This window comes from Ascaphus truei, chromosome 5, assembly GCF_040206685.1.
Source record: "Ascaphus truei isolate aAscTru1 chromosome 5, aAscTru1.hap1, whole genome shotgun sequence".
Lineage (NCBI taxonomy): Eukaryota > Metazoa > Chordata > Amphibia > Anura > Ascaphidae > Ascaphus > Ascaphus truei.
Genome location: NC_134487.1, coordinates 283043894 through 283053951, shown reverse-complemented (window position 1 = coordinate 283053951; position 10058 = coordinate 283043894). Strand labels below are relative to the sequence as shown.

The 10058-nt window shown below is 47.4% G+C and overlaps 1 protein-coding gene across 4 annotated transcripts in view; it reads left to right on the top strand.

Annotated features, from left to right (window-relative positions):
* Positions 1-2389: 2389 nt before the first annotated feature.
* The window catches only part of KDM5A (lysine demethylase 5A), a 41019-nt gene continuing 33350 nt past the window's right edge, over positions 2390-10058 (top strand). For 2 of the 4 annotated variants that reach the window (XM_075602342.1, XM_075602341.1), the window contains exons 1-2: positions 2391-3458; positions 8459-8536. In XM_075602342.1, the coding sequence (XP_075458457.1) occupies positions 3312-3458; positions 8459-8536 (225 nt within the window). In that variant the 5' untranslated portion in view covers positions 2391-3311. Of the gene's footprint in view, positions 3459-8458; positions 8537-10058 lie in introns of all 4 variants that reach the window. The other 2 variants (XM_075602340.1, XM_075602345.1) reach the window with 2 other exon arrangements.

The following is a 10058-nucleotide window of genomic DNA, read 5'->3' as shown; positions in this document are numbered from 1 at the left end:
CTGAAAACTCGACCGGTGGCAAAGTGCAGCGCTGACGCAATGATATTTGGGGCTGCAGTGCGTCACGTGAGCTGGTTCAGCGAACCAGCTCCGTGATACGTTCGCCCCACCCACCGCCACGCCGGCAAACGCCGCGGCCCGACTCCTGCAGCCTGAACACAGATCGCTGGGCTGCAGGAGCACACGGAGGAGGCGCGCACGGACGCTCGCGTCCGTAGCAGCCACCCTGAACTCGGCCTAAGGTCCCTCTCACACAGCTACACGGCGCGCGTCACTGATGCATGGTGGCCAATGGTAGTGTTCAGTATTGAAACTTCCATTGGCTGCAAAGTGCGGCGTCGACGCTGCTGCAGTCGTGGGTGTCTTTTCAAACTGTGATCTCCGGCTGCAGCAGCGTGACGTCAATTTCAGCAGCCAATCAATGTCCAGACGTTTACATTGATTGGCTGCTTAAATTGACCAGACTCTGCATTACCGGGCAGTGAAATCGGAGGGTAGGAATTTTATTTTTGCCCCAATAAACGTGTGAATTTGTGTCATGTTTAAGCCTATCAGGGACAAATTCTCATGTCCTAAAATAATTGTTGACGCTCTATCTTTGGGCCAGGGTGTAAATGGCTTTTAATGACTGCAGCTGCTGGCTGGAAAATGTCAATGGAATTGGCTAATTCGGAGCCCCTGAAATGTTCTTAGCTTCCCATTGCCTAATGTATCTAGTAAAAATATATATTTGGGGTGGGGGGCTTGGGAGACTGGGTTAAATATACACACCACGTTATTATTTGGGGTTCATGTTATAGTTAAAATAGATGCATGGAAATGACACTCAAAAAACCTGTATAGGAGCAGACAAGCTTTTGGGGGGGGCCCTAAGGGCTCGCTCAGAGAGACCGCTATATCCGCGTGCTTGCGTTCGCGCCTCTGCCGCACACTCATGCAGCCCAGCGATCTCTGCTCAAACTGCAGGAGTTGGGTCGTGGTCTTTGGGGGCGTGGCGTGGGGCGTAACACACGTCACGGAGCTGGTTCGCCTTTATTGGCTGAACCGGCTCACGTCACGCGACAGTAGCACGAAATTTCAATTTTGGTTGTGGCGGAAAAATGTCGCAGCGACAACGCTGCACTTTGCCGCCGGTGGAGTTTTCAGTTTGAAAACTCTGACTGAACCCAAAATTGCAACGGACATGCGCGCGCGCACATAAGCGCGCGCTTATCCGTCGCAACGCGGCCTGTCTGAGTGAGGCCTAAGGCCTTGTTCAGGGCGCCAGAGGCAGGAGTTGGAGGGCGGGCGTTCGCGTGTGCGAGCGGCAGTCTGCTGGGCGATGCGTGCACATCATCCCCAGCATACTTTTTCAGGATTGAGGAGGCGGGGCTACAGACAGCAGCTTAGGTATCGGTGTTGCTGTCTTGAGCCAGCGTCAACTCCGTACTTCGGAGACAGGGCAGCTGCTACCCTGACAACCAAAAATCACTTTAAATACATTGTGTCGGACGGCCGCCCGCACGTAAGCACGCCCTCCCTCCGAAGCCAGCACCCTGAACGAGGCCTCAGGCAGCTGCCCTGTCTCCGAAGTACGGAGTTGACGCTGGCTAGTTTCAATAAACAAAAAATTCGTTTTTTGAAGCTGCAGCAGCGTCACTGGGACCGCGGCAGCCAATTAAATCATTCTTGAGAATGATTTCAAGACTGCAGCCTCGATCCCTAACCTGCCGTCTGTAGCCCCGCCCCCTCCTCAACTCCTGAAAAAGTCTGCTGGGAGGATGAACACACATCGCCCAGCAGACTGCCGCCCTCCCTCCCGAACGCCCTCCCTCCAACTCCTGCCTCTGGCACCCTGAACGAGGCCTAAGGCTGAGTTCAGGGTGGCTGCAAGTTCGGGTTGTTCGGTGGGAGTGTTCAAAACTGAAAACTCCACCGGTGGCAAAGTGCAGCGTTGACGCTGCTACACTTTACCGCTACAAACCGAAATGATACAGCGAACCAGCTCCGTGACACGTTTGCCCCGACTTCTGCAGCCTGGGCACAGATCGCCGGGCTGCAGGAGCACGCGGGGGAGGCGTGCACGGACGCAAGCGTCCGTAGCAGCCACCCTGAACGTGGCTTAAGGCTGCGCTTATAGTGCCAGCGACGCGACGGTGACATCAGCCTGTGGCTGCTGGAAAAATCAATATGAGATGATTTCCAGCGATCGACCAAGCCGCCGCGCTTACTATAAGCGTACACGACGGCGGCGGCTATGCATTTGTTTTGGTGCGACGTCGTGTCGCTGTCACTATAAGCACAGTCTAGTGATAACAATGATGTATCCCCCCTCCTCCTTCTCAACACAGCGCCCCCTAGTGTACGAACTGCGGCTCTTTAAACCCCATCACTATAGTGGCAGGCGGAGGGTCACATACAGCGGTTGTCGCCGGCCAGCATGGGACTCCCCTTCTCCCGGTGCTTCCCCCTTCTACCGGTGCTGCCTCCTCCCCAGGTGCACTGCTCCCGTCTCCCGGGGCTCACTCACGGACCTTGCCGCCGGCGCACTACTTGTCCCGGGTCGCGGAGGGATATGTAGTTCCGGTTTTCCTGTGAGCAGTGCCTGTGACCCCAACTTCCGGCCGGAGACTAAACACAGCGGTGTCCGGTGACATAGAGAGACCCCCCTCTTCCCGGGACCGGAACTGACACCAGCGACGGACCAGGAACTGACGGGGAACCCGGAGACCGAGGATAAACCTGGGACCGAACTCACAGACCTGTGGGGAACCTGGAACCGGAGCCTGAGAACCCGGACCCTGGAACCGGCGGAGAACCCGGACCCTAAAACTGGGCAGGCAGCTCGGGCCTGTGAGGAGCGAGAGCTGTCCGGGAAGGGGTGGACATGGGGACAGCATCCGGACAGTGACATACAGAGGAGATTAATGTCCCTGGAGGTGTGAGTGGGGCACTGTCATACTGTGTGTGACACAGGGCCCACGGTGTGACAGGGTGAGAGGCCCACGGTGTGACAGGGTGAGGGGCCTGCGGTGTGACAGGGTGAGGGGCCTATGTTGTGACAGGGTGAGGGGCCTGCGGTGTGTCACAGGGCCCATGGTGTGACAGGGTGAGGGGGACCGCGGTGTGACAGGGTGAGGTGACCACGGTGTGACATGGTGAGGGGCCCACAGTGTGACAGGGTGAGGGGGACTGCGGTGACACTGCTGGAAGGGGACCCCTGTGAGCATTGCCTAGTGATACCCCTGACCTGGATGGAGGGGTCAGTGAGCTGCGAGACCCCTTGAGCTTACTCCGGATCAACGGCCACATATTAACTTTGCGGCCTCGACATGGCCACTTACACAGAGTTTGTCCCCCCCCCGGAGTGCCCAGTGTTTGAGCCCAGCTGGGAGGAGTTCTCGGATCCGCTGGGATTTATTGGACGCATTCGACCCATTGCAGAAAGATCGGGAATATGCAAAATCCGGCCCCCCAAGGTGAGGTGGTTATAGGGACTGGTTGCACTGCTTGGATATTAATCCGCTTCATCACACCCTGCAAGACATGTTACACGTGTGGCCCTCTGGCCGTGCTGCCCACGCGTGTGGCTCTGCGGGCTGGGCTGATGTAGCGGAGTTGGATCGGGGATCTACCCGATATTAATTGCTCCTCGGATCACACTACCATGTTTACGAAGTGGTGCTAGTCTGTAAGACACCTGGTGCAGGAAGACAAGGGAATGTGCCGCATGGTATCTCCCGGTAACGGAGGGTGTTAGTAAATAGCATTTCTTTTAGTAAATATAACCGTAAATGTCCAGTCTGTCCCAGAATATTTTGTACCGGCGGATAATATGCTCTTAAAATTATTCTGAGCTAGATTTGATTTATTTTCTTTGAACCCCAAATTATGCTCTAAGGAAAACAAAATGAACCATTGCAAACAGATATTACTGCAATGGAAAGAAACGGAGGCCTTGGGGACATATTTACTATGTGTTGCTAAGCCATAAAACGCTTACGGCCCCTTCAGGTGAATTGAGGGGTCTTAAGGCATAGCCATGTTTAGTACGTTTGGCCCTTAGTGTTTGCAGCATAACAAATGACCGTAACAAAAATGTTGTTTGGATGATGGGTTCGTTCGCTCTGAGTCACTCTTTAAGACATGCAATTATAAACAGAGAGAAATAGCGATTGGCTGACACAATAAAACATACAGAAATGAGGGCAATGGATACTAACAGATTTAAATGGGTTAAAGAAATTCAAAAATAGCATATGTAAGAAGAAGAATGTAAAGCAGGGGCGGCCAACTCCAGTCCTCAAGGGCCACCAACAGATCAGGTTTTCAGGATATCCCTGCTTCAGCACAGGCGGCTCAATCAGTGGCCGCCCCTGATGTAAAGCATACATAGTATTTCATTGAGGGGGGGGATATGATTTCTTCTGGTTGGCTTTAAGATTTTTTATCCACTAGCTAATCATTACATAAAACAATTAAATAGGAAAGTAATATTCGAGTTTTACGCAAACAAGAAACCTAATTTGTAAATAGGCAGCTTAATAAAACTGACCATGATTAGCGGGCAGTCACATGTAGGAGGAAATTTAGCTGATGACAGTGACGTGTTTAACAAGTTAAATGTTGCTAAATTAAGCCTCGTCCAGGGTTATTGCTTGCTGGCGGAGGCGCGCTTCCGCTCAGCACTGAGCCCCTACAGTCGCAATTAGAGCGGAAGCGTAGGTCTTAGGAAAATATTACATTTTCCCGCTTGCCGGAGCGTAGGGCCGGTTACGTGAGCGGTTCGCCCAATGAGGTGACGTGACGTCACTGGCCCGCCCGGATTAAACATGGACGAGGCCGTTTCAAGAAGAGAAAAAAAGTATAAGTATTTGAAAATTATTTGTTAACTTAACATCTCCATGGTAAACAAAAGCTTTGGTTGTGTTTTTTTTATCTAATATCTTTTGGTGATCACACCTGAAAACTGCATGTAAATTGGAAGTTTTGCTCTCTTTTGTTTACAGAGTAATTATGAAGCTGCCATTGGTCAGATTAACAGAAGCAGTGGATCTGCTGCACTCGGTTATCCCGAGAGACGCAAAAAACATATTAATTTCGCAAAAGATACAAATGAGTAAAACAGAGATATTTTAGGGGAGCTTTTCACGGAGCTGATTGCCCTGAGAAGCTGTTCCTGGGGCTGACCTCTTTCAAGCAGATAACAGAACCACAAGGACTGAGCCTTAAACCCACGTTTTAATATACTGTAAAAATGCCTTCCCAGCTTCATTCAAACGGTCTGGGACTAAAATAGTGTCCAGCATGGGGAAGCCCTGCAACTTCCTATGCTGATGCTAATACATAAGCAAATGCCCTTATTCAATATACCAGGGGTAGCCAACTCCAGTCCTCAAGGTCCACCAACAGGTCAGGTTTTAAGGATATCCCTGCTTCAGCACAGCTCAATCGGACTGAGCCACCTGTGCTGAAGCAGGGATATCCTGGAAACCTGACCTGTTGGTGGCCCTTGAGTACTGGAGTTGGCCACCCCTAGCATATTGAATAAAGGCATTTGCTTCTGTATTGGCATGGTCATAGGAATTGGCAGGGCTAATGATGGAAGTGCTATTTGAAAGTAGTGGCACTGTGTGGATTGTAGGATTGTGCGTATTGTAGGATTGTGCATTTTGCACAGAGTTACAGTACAGAGGATGTTCCCTGCATGGAACCTCATTTTCCAACTTTTTCTTGTACGTTTTCTTGGAGTCAGGGCCATGTTTACTAAGCCCTACTATTCCATAAGATCGTTTCCGATGCCAGAAAACACCTTCTGGTCCATTTATTTAAATTCACTTGAATGGGCCATGATCTGTCCAGCCAGCTATGCTCTTAAACATGCAGATCATATGTAAATGCCTATAAATAATAATGGTAAGTAGGCCTGACACAGGCATCTCTGACATCTGCTGCCTTTGTGCAGTTTTTTTTGTTTTTATCCCGTTACAATTGTGCCCCTTTCTAGACTGTTTTTTCCTATTCTTGTGGGATTGTTACACAGTCCTGAGAGGCTTTCTATCCAGCTAGTGCTGGGTGAGAGGACACAAGTACATCTTGATAGAGAAGATGTTTCATGACTGTTTTAATTTAATTAAAGCTACAGTATATTTCTCTATATATGCACTTCAATGCCTGAGGGGCGGACAGTGAAGGAGTGACGTTGAGGGTTAAACCATGTTGGAACGGCACCTTTTGTGTTTTGTATCCGTCTTCTTTTAGAGGCAGTACAGCAGGTGTGGGCAACTACATTCATCAAGGGCCACCAACAGGTCAGGTTTTCATTATATCCCTGCCTCTATCTCTTACTGAGCCACCTGTGCTGAGGCACATTTGCCAGAGAAAGCAGCAATCACACATTACCAGAGCTCGGCAAATCCCAAATACAGCCAGCCAATTACACACATGGGCATAGTTTCACTGTGATTTCACCATCAGAGGAGCGAACACCTGTCCTACTTAGCAGCATTTATAGTGGGTGCAGTTAAGTAATAGACGTCAGACCTGGTAAACATTCTGTCATTTTTAAAGGTTGTTTTATAAATTTAAGATGTGTTTTAAAAAAAAAAAGGTTTGCAAGCTTCGACATGCTGAAGAAGACTGAAACCTGAGTATTTTCCTATATATACAACTCTCATGTACTTCTAATGCAACCTGCAGCAAACATGCAAATTGTGTTCCAAATGTGTAAATAAGAAAAGGACAATAAATATCACAGAATATACATAGTAACTTCTCCTGTATGTCCCCGAAACTGAGGAAAAAGGTGCAGCGGCCGGTACAAAGATACAGTGAGCAGGATTGAGTAAAAACAAATATGCATTCTAATATTTATTTTTATATTATAAGTAAATGACGATTTAAGGGGCCTCATGAACATGTATTTTTTCTAAGTGGATTTCACAATGAATATATAAAATGACGAGGGGATGTATGTAGGCAGGTGGTGTGAGACACTAAATCTCCTCGTTAGTGATGGTAAACGGCCTAATGCGGGGAACACTGGTGTGGCCCTTTCTCCTTCCACCTGAATTAAAAGCTACAATTCGGCACTTGCATTTTAAACGGAGCTATGTAACTCGCACTGTAACAGCCCTACACATGTCTACAAAAACAAAATAGTGGTAAGTGATAATACAACATTCATAGAGGCAGGAGGGCGCCTCGCGTCTTTCTGCAGAGAGATGGCCACAGCACTGCCCAGTTACAATATGTCATGTAAGAAGTTAGAAAGGTAGCTGCATACAGAAGTGCCTCTTATACAGGGCATATTACAGAGCCATCCAAGGGAGGAGGTAGTTGGGAATTTTCACCCCTGCAACCTGTAATTTTCCTTTTCTCCGAAGAGTTTAGTTTCAGCAACATGTGTGTTCGGTTCCTACCTGTGCAGAGCGATGGCAGAAAGGTATATTGCTGTTATTACAGGACAACCTGAGACTCCTTCCAAGGTCCTGTAGCAATGCTGGAAGTGAGCATGTTTTGGTGTTAGTGAGTCAAAATTAGAGGTATATGCGCCACACCAAAATGAGGTAAAAAGATAGTTACCGGTGCTCCTGATTCCAAGGAAAACCTGTGAGTAATCCAAAGTATATCCAGTTTAAGAGATGAATCAAGGCACTTTGGTTTTTGTAAAGCAAGTTTAAGACTTTGAGCCATGAGAACACAGCTCTCATGGCTCAATAAAGTCTAACACTTGCTTTACAAAAACCGAAGTGCCTTGATTAATCTCTTAAATTGGTGTTTGTGAAGACACCCAGCCTTGTAACATCTTCTCTGTCATTTTATTACAGCTTTTCCATAGTTTGAGATGTAAATGCAGGGGAAAATTCACAATAACAAATCTGATTATATTTAAACATAGGCCTGGTCACTAAGCTGTGATATGGGGTATCTCGCCCGGTCCGGGGGTTACTGCTATTCACGGCACTACTGCCAGATCAGGGAGTCGGACCCGTACCGCGACTTAGTGATTCCTGGCCATACAGTTTTGTTTGGAAATTCAAGTAGGTATATCCCCCCCCCCCCCACCCCCAAGCCACTGTGATCGGGCTGAAGTGCAACGCATTGGCAGACGTTTTTGAGTCGGTAAATAAATAAAATGTACCATCACGGAGTTCCCCGCTGGTAATGCATAGGAGACATTTGAATCTCCATCAGTATTACTCCGAAACAGGAAACTACGGGATAATTTCTCAGGTCATCTATACTGAAGGTTCCACTGTTTTAAGGAGATTATCATGAAAACCTCGCAAACGGCATAAAAATTATTATGCCGATTTTTTTACATTTTTTTTTTTTTTTTTTTTTTTTACGCCATCTGCCTTCTAGTTTTAAAACACGATGCTATAAATATAAACTAGGGACTTGGTATCTCTGTTTTGGGTGTGCATCCTGTGACTGCTGCGCGGCACGTTTTCACTGTCTCCTCTTCCTCTCTCAGGACTGGCAGCCCCCCTTCGCCTGCGATGTGAAAAGCTTTCGGTTCACCCCTCGGGTGCAGCGGCTCAATGAACTGGAGGTGACGTCTTTACTGCTATAATGCGCTCCGTTCCTATGCTGAAATAAACAGGAATTCTCTAACCGCCTTTTCGGACGTTTTCCTCGTTGAGATCTTCCCTGTTTTTCCCTTGGGTTTTATTACAGATTCACCTTTATGCTGGTTACAGAAAGGCTATATTATTATCACCCTTCCATAAATAATTGTCATAGATATGAACAATACAATAATTACATATGTAAGGAGAGCTTTTCTTAGATGAAATTATAGTGTACACAGCTTTCCAAACCTCATATTTTTCTTCAAATGTACTGTCACGATACACCTGCAGCGGGTCTCTTCTGGAGGCCGCGACACTTCAAGGAGAAATCTGCAAGGTTTGGAAAGCTCTGTATGCCTCAATTTCATCTTATTCCAACCTCGCAGTTCTCCAGGATCAAATTGAAGCATTAGAGCTGGTCATGCCATTACCCTCGAGCTGTAATGGGATCTGCATGTTTTACCTTGTCCTCCTTTATTTCCCATGGCCTAACGTTCCGCAGTGTTCCATTCCGGAGCAGCCTGCTCACCCTGCAGAGTGTTGCATTGCATGCCTTCTATTTACTGAAGGGGATAATATCACTTGTGTTGTTGCCATGTGTTCAGTATCATGTGGTGATGGGCAGATCCCACGGGATCAGCTGACTGAGCACCAATCGGGGCAGGTTAGCCTTCTCCCATATCACCAGAGGCTCCTCTCGCCAGCTTCCTGTTCTCCATACAGCGGGGTTACATGGTGTTCATATTCCAAGGTGCCATGCGTCTGTCACGTGCAAATTCTTCAAACGTGTTTTCTACAAACAAAACATTGTAAATATTTATAGCCCTGATGTCCGCTGGGGCTGGTAGCAGCTGAGATACAAAGTACAGTACATCTTTGTCTTGTGTACTCACTTCTGTTGCTGCAGCACTTTTCCAAGCTTTTTCAACAACTCCTTACTTTTTTTCCCCTGTTTTGCAGACGTGTCTGTATATGTGCACACTCTTGGCCACTTTTAAATTGGCTGCCGTTTCTTAAATAAATATATAAGATTCTTTGGCCACTATTCACTAAAGGCTGCAATGCTTTAGCACGCCCCAACTCCCATTCAAATGAATGAGTTTTAGATGGGCTAATGCTTGGCACCCTTCAGTGTACATGGGCCTATGAAAGGAAACAGCATGCATTTTAAACCTTGTCAAGAGCATGAACATTTATTAGCCAATATACCCCCAAGAAGCACCCCCTCAAATATTGTAATCTATCATATAGTGTGTCTCTATCAATATATATCTATCTAATCACGCAGAATCAGGTTGCAAGGGATGGACATCGAACATGATATTCATTTGAAGCATGAATCATGGACTTTATTTAATACACTTTATGCTCAAATGAATACAGTGGTGATGTATATTGTCTATAAACTTTTTTTCATGCACACACCTCTATAGGTGGGTTTACATTTTTGCGATATAGTGCTGTGTGTATCCTATCTATCTCATACATAAATGTATAGGTAGA